This window comes from Leuciscus leuciscus (assembly GCF_965113295.1).
Source record: "Leuciscus leuciscus genome assembly, chromosome: 20".
NCBI lineage: Eukaryota > Metazoa > Chordata > Actinopteri > Cypriniformes > Leuciscidae > Leuciscus > Leuciscus leuciscus.
The window spans coordinates 6,738,106-6,750,153 of NC_138744.1; the positions used below are offsets into that span (position 1 = coordinate 6,738,106).

Consider the following 12,048-nt stretch of genomic DNA (forward strand, 5'->3'; position numbering starts at 1 on the left):
ATATAATATTATTGTAACGAGGTTTAAAGGCTCAGGGAAGGAGGTGGCGGGAACCGGCGAACGTTCAACATAAACTTTAATATCAAAATAGATAGACACTACAAAATGAAAGTAAAGCGGCAGCCCCTCATGGACGGCTGCCGCATAGAAACATAATAAAACACAACATAAATGGTCCAGGCCTGGTCCTCTCTCGTCTTGCACTGTCGTCACTCCTCCTTTTATCCTTCCGGAGCTCCTCCGTGGGACTCAAGGCTGGTGTGGCGTCCAGGTAACGCTCATTCACACCCGTGCCACCGGCCTCGCACCGTTCCTACGGCTCTCGGACCCACCCTGCTTGCCCATATTCTCTTTTGGTAATATAGAAATTATTAGAACTTCTAATAGTTAATTATAATTTGGTAATATAGGAATGATAAAATTTCCATTTTCATTAAAACAGAAAAGTAGTAGTATTCTACAAAAAAACGGGAGTAGCTCAAACAGCCAAACCCAGTAATAGCTGGATGTTTCAGTGTAACTGACCTCACAAAGACAATTTATAAGTTAAAACATTTCCCTGGAAATGTATATAAATAGTGCCATATGTTCAACAGTTGAAAGATTTAAAATAACATGGGAGTTTAACAAACCATAAACCACTTCGACAGCATATTGTCACATCCTGGTTCATTTACAGATAACAGAAAAATAAAGTTGTCCATTTTATCATAACTTAAAGAGATAGTTTACCCAAACATTTAAATTAGCCCATGATTTACTTACCCTCAAGTGTGTTACTTCATCCTAGGTGTGTATGACATTTTTCTTTCAGACGAATAGAATCGGAGTTATATAAAAAAATGTCCTGGCTCTTCCAAGCTTTATATATTCGAAGAGCCAGGATTTTTTTATATATATATATATATACAATTCTGATTGTATTCGTCTGAAAGAAGAATGTCATATACACCAAGGATGACATGAGGGTGAGTAAATCATGTGCTAATTTTCATTTTTGGGTGAACTATCCCTTTAAATACTATGATTTTGAGTTGTTGTTTTTTATTTATAATTTAATCAAATTGATTGTTCTATTTTTTTTTTTTTATGTGTTTGGACATTTCATTATGGATTTATTAATTTCTAAAACATTCTTGTTGCTGTATGATCAGTGAGTCATTTGGAGTCGGCAATGCTGTGAAAGTGTGCTAATGATGATGCATGCTCGTTTTTTAACATCACGTGAGAATGGTTGTTCAGTTTTAGTTAAGCGTTGTTCTGTCTGTGAGATGCAGCTTGTGGACGCAGGAGCAGCGCTGCATTTGGAGTCAGGCCACAGGACAGAAGCGTCTGGGTGTCATCACTGTAGCACCGCTGTGGAAATGCGCTAATGATGTCATATGGCGCAGCACCCGGTCCTCTGTCAAAATAGATTGGCTCAAATTATTGTCTGGAAAAGTATGAAAACTTCTGCAGTAATTCTGCTTATAATTATAGACTGCATACATAAGCCCCTTTCACACAGAGATTCCGGAAAATACACGGATAAAGTGACCCGGGATTTGACCCGGGTTCGTTTGATTTTGGTTCATTCACACTGCCAGTGATTTTCCGGAATCAGAGAGAGTGCGTTCACACACAACCCGTAAAAATGCCGTAAAGACACGTGACATCGATGTGACTTGTAATCTCAGCAGCGTCTTAAGTTTGCTTATGAGCTGCGATCTCTCTCTCGAGAAACCACGCTTGTGCATTTTTTTTCTCTGATTCGATCATAAACTTGCGCATTACGTACCGTTTCACAGCTGGTGAACGATCCCGGCTTCAGCGTCATCACATACGACACGGCATTATTACGGCTTTTGTTCACACAGCGCGCGTTCCGGGACTGAACACGGCAATGTTACTAGGTCCCGACCCGGCATCGATCCCGGCATAAATCCCGGGTCGAGTTTGCGTTCACACAGAAGGCGCTCTGGCAATTTGCCGGCAATTTGCCGGGTTCAAAGCGCTGTGTGAAAGGGGCTATAATACATTGTGGGTTTTTAATTATTTCATGCATTTTTGTTGTTGTTGTTACGTTTCAGTATTGAATGTATTTATATCTGCATTTCTCCTGATCTATAAGATACAGTGCATTTTGGAAAGAATATACAGAATGCAAAAAAATAATTTCATACAGGTTTGCAGCAACTTGAGGGACAGATTTTTCATCTTTGGGTGAACTATCCCTTTAAAATTTGGCCTTAAAGTCACCATGAAATGGAAGTCGTGATGGTCTTTCGTATTATGCCGCATATTTAAGTGAAATGGCTTCCCGAAAAAGAAAAACTTCAGGGCAAGATAAGATTTGGTCCTTCAGGAATTGATTGGATCATTAGATAATTGTGGTTTGCTATTGTTGTGATTTCAAATGAGTGACAGGTTGTCCTGCCCTCGTGTCAGTAAACATGTCATCAGAAAAGATTACGAGGGCACGTGAATAAAAAAAAAAGAGAATGAACTGCATGGATAAATAATTTATAATAAACTGCAATATTAAATTAAGAAAATAAGAATTGTCAATTTTGATTTCATTGTGACTTAAATGTTAATTAACGTTATTTAAAATCAATATAATCAAGTTGTGTACATCTCATGCTAGTAGTAATCTCAAACCTTTTCATGTCCAGGTAATGACGGAGATCTCCAACAGTCTCAGTGAAGTACATTTTCATGATAAATGTCTCCATACCATCCTCAGACTTCACTCGCAGTGTGGTGACGTCTTTTGCAGATAGTGTCAAATCTATCTCCCTGAATCACACCACATGGATTGGAAAAGTGAATTATTCAAGTCAGCAACTCTAATCGACTTTTATGCTATATATCAAAGCTATTTTGTTTGGTCATGACTTAAAGATAAGGTTTTTGATACCGTTCTCTCAAAGCGGATGTTTCCACAGTGGTTGCTGAATAACTCTTGGCACCATCAGGGACGCCCTTAACAAAACACAAATTCAGTTCAATGGGAAATGTGATTGAATGACCCTAAACAGAACAGACTGAAACATGACTATACTGACCTGTAGATGAGCCTTCACTGAGTCGCGTATACTAATCACTTTGCCTGCCTTCACTACAGTCTCTGGGAGCTTTCGCAGAAACTGTTCCATAGACAGTTTTTTGCCTAAGAAGATGGATTCAAATCCAAGATGTAAAGTACAATAATACAGTAGCAGTACATTGTCAAGTCATACCAATAACAGGTTCAAACCTGGTATCTGACTCTGTTTTGACGCTGTGGAGAAGGTCTGCTCAGATCTGTCCACCGACTGCCTTCTTTCTCCATCTATAGTTTGTCCTCTTCCAGGAAACTCAGACCATGGTCGCCTCACTACGAACTCCTCGTCCCGTTTGTCATGAACCTGTTTGTGTGGTTCAAGAACATTATAACTAATAAACATAGAGTCCTTCCATTAATTCAAGTCTATGGGATTTTACACATGCCTAGTAAAAAAACATATGTCTTCTCAACAGGTCACAAGATTTGGTCAAAGGTATAATGCATGTCTACTGTACACTTGGATCATGTGACACCTAAAGGGATAGTTCACCCAAAAATGTAACTTTTGTCATCTACTCACCCATGTTGTTCCAAACCTGTACGAGTTTCTTTCTTCAGTTGAACACAAAAGATGATATTTTGAAGAATGTTGGTAAACAATTGATGGTAACCATTGACTTCCATAGTATAATTTCCTGATTATCAGCATTCTTTAAAAATATCTTCTTTTGTGTTCAACAGAAGAAAGGAACTCATACAGGTTTGGAACAACATGAGGAACAAGAAGTTTTTGGGTGAACTATCCTTTTAAGACTGGCGTAATAATGCTGAAAATTCAGGTTTGTCATCACATTAATAAATTAAATTTTAAAATGATATCAAAATAAAAAAACTTTCTTTTAAATTTTATATTTCATGACATACTTTTTTTTCTTTTCTTTTTTTTACTGTATTTTTGATTGAATAAAATAAATGCAGCCTTGATGAGCGTAATAGACTTTAAAAAACATTAAAAAATCTTACAGACCCAAAACATTAGTGTAGGGTTAGGGGTTTGGTATAACTTTAACCCTATATGAGCAATGGTAATTGTAGTAATGATACTAATGATGATAACTGCATAAATTCCCAGTACACACACACCTGTAACGGCACACCATTAGGAAACCTTTCCTGAAGCTCAGAGGGAAAAAACCCATCCATCAAGTCCTGCATGCATTCCTGCAACAACAAGGTAAATCTTACAAGGAACACTCAATTTGCTCATTCATCTAAAAGTAAACCGAAGCGGGCTGTAGGAAATGTACAGTATTTCTGTAGTCAAATTTAGTGATGTACTGTAAGTCGAAAGCAGGAAAACAACTGAACCTGTGTGGTCGGCTCTTGATAGGAGCGGAATGGACCACTGAACATGACAATGCCGTTTTTGTAGAGCCAAAGAGGTATGGAAGACTTCTGGGTGAGTTTGGCCCCACCGGGAATGGCGGTCACATGGGATTCCCCTTCCCCTGCTACAATGTTCAGATCTGGGATGTTCTGCATGACCAGGTCATAGTTCATTTTGAAACTCTTGCGTGTGCAAGTTACTGGAGGAAGTTGGCTGTTAGCGTGCTCGTCATAAGCTCCGATCCAGATCATTCCATAATCATTTAGAAACTTCTGTGTGGGCGGAAAAATGCCATTGTGTTGAGCTGCTAATAACTATTTTGTTGTAATTATACAGGAATAACCTGTGTATTGTTTTCTGCCTCCCATAACATGCATTAGTGACAGGTTGAAGAAAATGTCATTATAAACCTCACAACAATCACACAAAGCTCCTCACCTCCATTTCCAACACTTGGTTTTGAAGCTTGAGGCACAGTTGAACCAATTCTTCATCTTGGTTCTCATTACTTCCAGATTTCTCTAAAGCCAAAGACAAACACATTTGTTTAGACAAGCTTTTATATGACTGGTAAACTGGTTAAAAGTATTAGCAAGAACCCCAAATCATCGATTCAACCCTTTAATAATGTCCAGATGTTTGACATGTCTCATTTGATTCTTATGACAAAAATTGTTAAAACAATGATGAGAATCATATATGGATACATATATATATTTTAATTAAAATCAGAACAGATTACAATAAATACTTACATTTATTTTATATTATTAAAAACACCATAGATTACAACAATAAATACTTGAAATTATATAAATCGCAATTTTAAATAATATATGATTATATTTTTCTCATTACTGTAAGGTGAATTGGGGATTTAAAAGGTATTTAAATCTAGTAATAATGTGTTTTCTTTATGGGTTCTTATTGTAATGTGATATTATTGATTTTATTTCTATCTTGCTGCAATTTTAACTCCTGTTTGATTAATAATGATTACCTTTTGCCTTTTGCAAAAGATTCAGTTTCTCTTCCAGAACTGCTATTCGTCTTGCCTTGAGCAGGAAGTGTAAGAAAAAGAAGTGCTGATACAACATGACGCATGAAAAATGATATCACTTGTGCACACAGAGACATCCGACATAACACTGATAAATTATAAACACAAACTTGGACACTTAAAATGTACAGCAAAGCAGATTTAGGTGTTTAGTCTGTTGGACAGTGAGACTGTAAGAATAAAGCAAGTGTCTTTACCTTATGCTCTATATCCACAGCTTGAGTTTTCACCTTTCTCTCAAGCTGACTGATCTTCTGCATCATACTTGACATCAGTTCAAAATCACTCGGTGGAGCTGTGACATTTAGAGAAGATTTAAAAGACACCACGATGAAGACACATCTACTTTATTTGGTCGATTCAGTCATGGTACCTTCTTTTGCCGCCTTCTTCTGCATGACCTTTGATCTTACGGTGGAAAGATTGTCCGTGATGTGTGGCGCTGGCTGGTTTCGCGGGAATATGTTTCGGAATAATTTAGCTTCGTAGTCTGAAACATAAAAATGTATACATGTAAGTGATTTTATATGATCAGATGGTTTATTTCTTGTATTGATGTATTGTGTTCTTTGCATTTTGTATATTTTTATCATATATGGACTGAAACCTGCCATTTATATCATCTGTAAAGTATGGCATTGGAAAAGCAGTTCAAACTCTTGTGACTCTTGGCATTTATCTTGCCATTTCATTTGCTTGTTAGGAGAGATGGGGAAACTGTAAAATGTCTATAAGTCTTACCAGTGTCTGACCTTTCTTTGTATGGCTTTCTTTGCCTAGATCACAAAAACAGATACGACATCTGATTATTTCAAAGATTGTCTGGGTCATTCTTGTAACGCAGTAACTTTGAGCATAGTAACTCTAAAAAATGCAATATGATTGTGTTGACATTTAAGAACGTCTTTCAATAAAAGGCTACAGCAGACTTTCAAAGAACAGGAACCTAACATAATTGTCTAATCGAAGTTAAAATGGTCATATATATATATGAGAGAGAGGGAGAGCTATATATGTATGTACAGTACAGGCCAAAAGTTTGGACACATTACTATTTTTAATGTTTTTGAAAGAAGTCTCTTCTGCTCATCAAGCCTGCATTTATTTGATCAAAAATACAGAAAAGAAAAGTAATATTGTGATATATTATTACAATTTAAAATAATTGGTTTTCAATTTATTATACTTTAAATTATCATTTATTTCTGTGATGCAAAGTTGAATTTTCAGGATCATTACTCCAGTCTTCAGTGTCACATGTGACATCCAGTCTATCACATGATCCTTTAGAAATCATTCTAATATTCTGATTTATTATGAGTGTTGGAAACAGTTCTGCTGCCTAATATATTTGATGAATAAAAGGTTAAAAAGAACTGCATTTATTCAAAATAAAAAAATATTTTCTAATAATATAAATCTTCTTTACTATCACTTTTTATCAATTTAACACATCCTTGCTGAATAAAAGTATTGATTTATTTCAAAAAAAGAAAGAAAAAAAATGACTGACCCCAAATTACTGACCAGTAGTGTATATTGTTGTTACAAAAGATTCCTATTTTTAAAACATTTGCTTCTTTTAAAAAAAAAATTTTTATTCATCAAAGTATCCTAAAAAAGTATCACAGGTTATGAAAAAATATTAAGCAGCAGAACTGTTTCCAACTTTGATAATGAATCATCATATAAGAATGATTTCTAAAGGATCATGTGATAGACTGGAGTAATGAAAATTCAGCTTTGCATCACAGAAATGATCATTTAAAGTATAATAAATTGAAAAACAATTATTTTAAATTGTAATAATATATCACAATATTACTTTTTTTTCTGTATTTCTGTATTCAAATAAATGCAGGCTTGATGAGCAGAAGAAACTTCTTTCAAAAACATTAAAAATAGTAATGTGTCCAAACTTTTGGCCTGTAACGTTACTGTATATATGACAATTTATGTGATAATCAGAGAAAAATTATGTCTAGAATGTCATTTCTAGCGCAGTTGGATTTCCTAAAAAATAATTGAATGTTTTCTAGTGTCAATGTTTAGCTTTTTATAAAATATACACACGTGTTTATGATTTAGTATTTGTCAGTATTTAACATTCACTATAGGCTTAGTGCATTTTGTCATCACTTACCCATCATCATCATCATCATCATCATCTCTGTGTATCTCTGGTAGAGGAGCTCGTTTGCTCTTCCTCAGGGTGGACAGCGGTGAGCTCATGTTTCCAAAAACACGAGTTTATTCGGTTCTGAAGAAGATCATGTCTAGAATACAGAAAAGTATCAACAAACAATGTAAAACACAACCCCTCCTGATTCCCAAGAACACGATATTTAGAAAAGCAACACCTTTAACCTATTTGTTTTTGTTTTTTAAGTTACACGCGCATTTCTGTGCTAAACTAAATTTGTTTTCAGTGCTGGGAAGTTTGTTTGAACAGTTGTCGTTGGAAACGAGAAAGAGTCACTTATTCAAATCTCCACTGTGTGGCGCTGCAGATCTGGTCGTTTACTTTAGTTTGAAGAAAATAAATATGGGAATGAACTCAATATATTTAAAAGTTTGAAACAAACTAACAAAAATTAAATAAACAAAAACGTGCATTGCTGTTACTGTTACTATTAAAACTCGTTTTCGTTCATTGAAATAAAGCTGAAACAAGGTAATTAAAATAGCCTAATATTAGATGAAAAGCGAAAATTAGAAATTTAGTAAAATTAGAAAATTGGTAGTTGATTTGACAACTAACTGAAATAATAATATAACATATAAGTTAAGTGCTAAAATGACACACACACAAAAAAAAAAAATTAGAAATGTAAAAAATCCTCATAAAATTGACAAAATATAAAATTACATTACAAAAGTCATATATGTATATATATGTGTGTGTGTGTATATATATATATATATATATATATATATATATGTATGTATGTATGTATATATATATATATATAAATATGTATGTACATATATATATGTATATACATATATATGTATATATATACATATATCTATATACATATATATATATACACATATATACATATATCATATATGTATATATGTATATAGATATATATGTATGTGTATATATATATGTGTGTGTGTGTGTGTATATATATATATATATATATATATGTGTGTGTGTGTGTGTGTGTGTGTGTGTGTGTGTGTGTGTGTGTGTGTATATATATATATATATATATATATATATATATATATATATATATAAAACCCTGAGACAAACATTAGACTGCTATTCTTCACTTTAAGGTAACCATAAACAAAGATTGTTGTTATTATTATTGGACTTTATTTGATTTATTTTGGTTCGATTATTTGTATTATTGTTTTTTCTGTTTAAGTGAAAATAACTTTAAAAAAGAGACAATAGTATTAACGTTAGATTCAAAATTTAGAGACAAAGAAGCTGTCATGTAGCCTACTTGTTATACTTAGTTATGTTATTGGCAGAGGCCATTTACTCCTAGTGCAAATAGTCACTCATTATAATTTATTTCTAAGAACGCATCAATGCCACTATATCAACAACTTTTCTTTGCTTGCGATCAGCGAGTTGTTTATTGACAGTTCCCAAGTCTCTTTCCGTTGCCCCGCCCCTTTTGCGTGCCCTGCGCGATTACGCCATCAGTGGCCGTCAGGCAGACTCGACGAAAGCTCACGGAAGATGCAAAAGAAAAAGGACCCGCTGGTAAGTTTCAAGAAAAGACATATTTCCTTTTTCCTTGAGCCATTGCCGGCTTTATAGCGCTCTAAAATACCCACTGCGAGGCTCAGACAAAGCCTCGTTTGTTTAGACGTTACTCCACACTACGTTGTGTGTGAATGTATGCCATGAAACACAGCTAAAGCATAATTAGAAGCTCGCTGGTGTGATTTAAACATTAGCAGAAAGCATGGTGTCGCCGCTCGCGCTCGGCGAGAACCGTCATTCAAATTAACGGCTTCAACGGAAAGCAACGCACACAGGCTAGAAAAGCGACGGGAGAAGGTTTAAGGTCAGCCGTCATGTGCTGTGCTGTCAGTGTCCAGCCAAAATAACCAGTTAACGTTAACCGTCTCGCGTGACATGTATTAGTGTTATAGATGAAATCAGTAGGATGCACTTAAGCGCATTTCCGGCTGAGGACGCTTGAAACTTTAGTTGAGAGTGAGAATAAGTGATACATGATCCAGCCAAAGAGTAGGGATTGAGTTGGTTTATTTTGGTCGTATGTAACACATATATTTGTAGTAGAGCATTGAAAAAAATATAGATTTTTGCGGTTTTATCTGACATACAGTCGCGCGCACTTTATAGTTACATCCTGTCAAACGTGTCCTGATTTTTCAGCTGTTATCTACTGTCTGCACCTAAACAAACAGGGCAGGAACTATTGTATTATTTCGAGAAATAGGCCTCAGAGTAACCAAATAAGCATCACATGAGTAGTTAAACTGCACCCCAGCCAACCTGCCGTCGTTCTCTGGCTAATGCAGTGTTTAAAGTCCATTGCCACTGTGTGGTGTGTTTGACTAGAGGCTTTTACAAGCACCATTGACAAAAAGTCCAGTTCATCGTGCTCTGGCAGAGGGAATGCAATGCATTCATGTAGGCTGTCTCTCAAAACTTAGTTAGATGCCTGCCTAGACAGCATGTTTAGGCATTGTAGGCAAGTTCAAGATTTTGAAACACTTGATCAGATAAAATGACCGAAGTCAAGGAGGTTTTTCTCGCAGTTATTGCGTGCCATAGGTGTCGTTGTAATTTGCAGACATGCATGTTGCAATAATATGTCCATTGTGATCTATTGCATTGTTGCCACAGACTCGTCACGTTAGACTGTCAACATATTTCTGCGTTTTTTGATGTGCCTGCAGGTGAAACAAAACAAAAAAAAACAGTCGAGTGTCACGTGACTAGTTAATGTGAGCCACTAGTTATATAATAATAGGCAATAATAGAGCACAACAATAGGTTTCTGGAAGTGAAAACCCCTTTCTTTATATCTATAGAGAGATTGGTTTTTAACAACAACATAAAATGAACACACCTTATGTGCAGATTGAGGCTTAACATTTAGGCCTGTGCAGATTCAATGTGATTTTTGTACTCTAATTGCATCAATTCTTTGTGTCTTAAACTTTTTTTTTAAGTTGTGTTAATTTAATTTCCTACAGTTAGTCTAGTTAATTAAGAAAAAGGTTGTATAAATAAGCGAACTCTGAAAGCCGTTGTTTCTCAGTGTGATTAGAGACGATTCTTTTAAATGCGTATTGAACAAAAGTGAAGTGAACCCGGTTCGTTTGAAGTTTATTCTCTCCGTTTCACACAAGTTTTAATAAGAAACCACCAGTTATGTCGCTGGTTAATTGTGACAAATTGTATTATGCATGTGTTGCAGTGTGTATTGTATTGTTTTTGCTTTAAATTAGGTTTGTAATTTTGTGATTCATCTCAGAACTTATTTTTTTATAAAGTCCCTGTGGAGACATTGAATAGGGCAAGTACTTACATAACCGTGGATTCTTAAAAGCGGGCGGTCAGTGTTGCGCTCTTCAGGCTGAAGTAATACCCAATAGTTCTGTGCAACGCTGATCATTTTAGTCTGATGTGTTTGTGTATGACTGAGGAGGTGAGGGAGAGTTTAGTGGGTGTCTGACTGGTCACCTTTTGGATGATGAGTAAGGTATATGTTTGCTCTTTCCATGTGTGTGTTATGGGATTTGCGTGTGTGAAGAAGACCGCCTCATTCCACTGGATTTCCCTCTCTGCCGCTGCCCTGTCCTCTGTTTCTCTCTGTTTCTCACAGCACTTGTGGACTGACATCTCTCTGCTATCTAATAGTTCCAGAGAGCCTCTGCCTGTAGGCACTGTCAGGACAGCCAGGAGGAAGATTATAAACTGCTTTCTATCCCAGCAGCCCCTGCTCCATCTATATATAACTATGCAGTGCATTTAACTTGTGAAGCTCCCATTAGCTTTAGGAGACAGATTGAAGATTGAGAAAATTCTGGAAGTGTGTGGTTGCTGATTTTTGTCGCTGTTTGTTTTATACCCTAAGGCAGGGTTTCTCAAACTCGGTCCTGAAGGGCCACTGTCCTGCACAGTTTAGCTCCAACCCTGATCAAGTTTGAGAAACCCTGCCCTAAGGCCCCGATCACACCTTGCGCATTTTTCAGGTTCTAAAACGCGAGGCACACAGCACTGCCAATCGGCCCCAATCACACAGAACTGGCAGTGCGCTGCGTTTTTTTATGTTGCTAAGCAACCACCGAGTCAGCTGTCCTGTCAGTCTAATCGTGAGCGCTATAAAAAAAAGAAAACGCGATGACGTCGGGCGCTTTTTCCACTCGAAGTTGCTTTTTTTTTTTCAACTGCAAAAACGCGAGGCGCATAGACCGTGTGTCCTGTCCACCAAAGCGTTTTTTCACGCGGCTGGCGTATTTTTTCAATTGTTTTCAATGGGAGCGCCGCGTTTTTAAAACGCCATGAGCGTAACGAGGCGCTGAGCGTTTTTTTTCACGCTGAAGTGCTGAGCGCTCGGCGTTTTT

At 36.3% G+C, this 12,048-nt stretch overlaps 2 protein-coding genes across 6 annotated transcripts in view; one reads left to right on the top strand and one right to left on the bottom strand.

The window, feature by feature from the left end:
- Window positions 1-59: 59 nt before the first annotated feature.
- On the bottom strand, window positions 60-9,112 carry ubxn11 (UBX domain protein 11). Of its 5 annotated transcripts, none has more exons than XM_082148907.1 (14): window positions 9,057-9,112; window positions 7,626-7,751; window positions 6,217-6,252; window positions 5,849-5,965; window positions 5,673-5,770; window positions 5,416-5,470; window positions 4,854-4,936; window positions 4,397-4,687; window positions 4,172-4,249; window positions 3,239-3,389; window positions 3,048-3,151; window positions 2,900-2,964; window positions 2,641-2,778; window positions 60-1,402 (listed from the first exon to the last, which is right to left on the bottom strand). In XM_082148907.1, exons 2-14 carry the CDS (start codon window positions 7,705-7,707, stop codon window positions 1,249-1,251), a joined length of 1,452 nt encoding a protein of 483 aa, XP_082005033.1. In that variant the 5' UTR covers window positions 7,708-7,751; window positions 9,057-9,112; the 3' UTR covers window positions 60-1,248. The 5 variants fall into 5 exon arrangements, with proteins under 5 accessions (XP_082005033.1, XP_082005030.1, XP_082005031.1 ...); XM_082148904.1 differs by having other exon boundaries at window positions 6,217-6,251; window positions 7,619-7,751; XM_082148905.1 differs by lacking the exon at window positions 9,057-9,112 and adding an exon at window positions 7,836-8,166 and having other exon boundaries at window positions 6,217-6,251; window positions 7,619-7,751.
- Window positions 9,113-9,120: 8 nt separating this feature from the next.
- atp2c1 (ATPase secretory pathway Ca2+ transporting 1) overlaps window positions 9,121-12,048 on the top strand; it is a 35,963-nt gene continuing 33,035 nt past the window's right edge. The window contains exon 1 of the mRNA XM_082148960.1: window positions 9,121-9,205. Coding sequence (XP_082005086.1) covers window positions 9,182-9,205 — 24 coding nt within the window. The 5' untranslated portion in view covers window positions 9,121-9,181. The remainder of the gene's footprint in view (window positions 9,206-12,048) is intronic.

What these genes read in the sequence shown, in the direction of transcription:
- ubxn11 (XM_082148904.1), bottom strand. Translation starts at nt 7,707, where the DNA reads ATGAGCTCACCGCTGTCCACCCTGAGGAAGAGCAAACGAGCTCCTCTA. An exon ending in CAGTGAAGGCTCATCTACAG is followed by an intron (nt 2,965 to 3,047) that starts GTCAGTATAGTC and finishes TGTTTTGTTAAG; the next exon opens with GGCGTCCCTGATGGTGCCAA. An exon ending in ACATCCGCTTTGAGAGAACG is followed by an intron (nt 2,779 to 2,899) that starts GTATCAAAAACC and finishes GGTGTGATTCAG; the next exon opens with GGAGATAGATTTGACACTAT.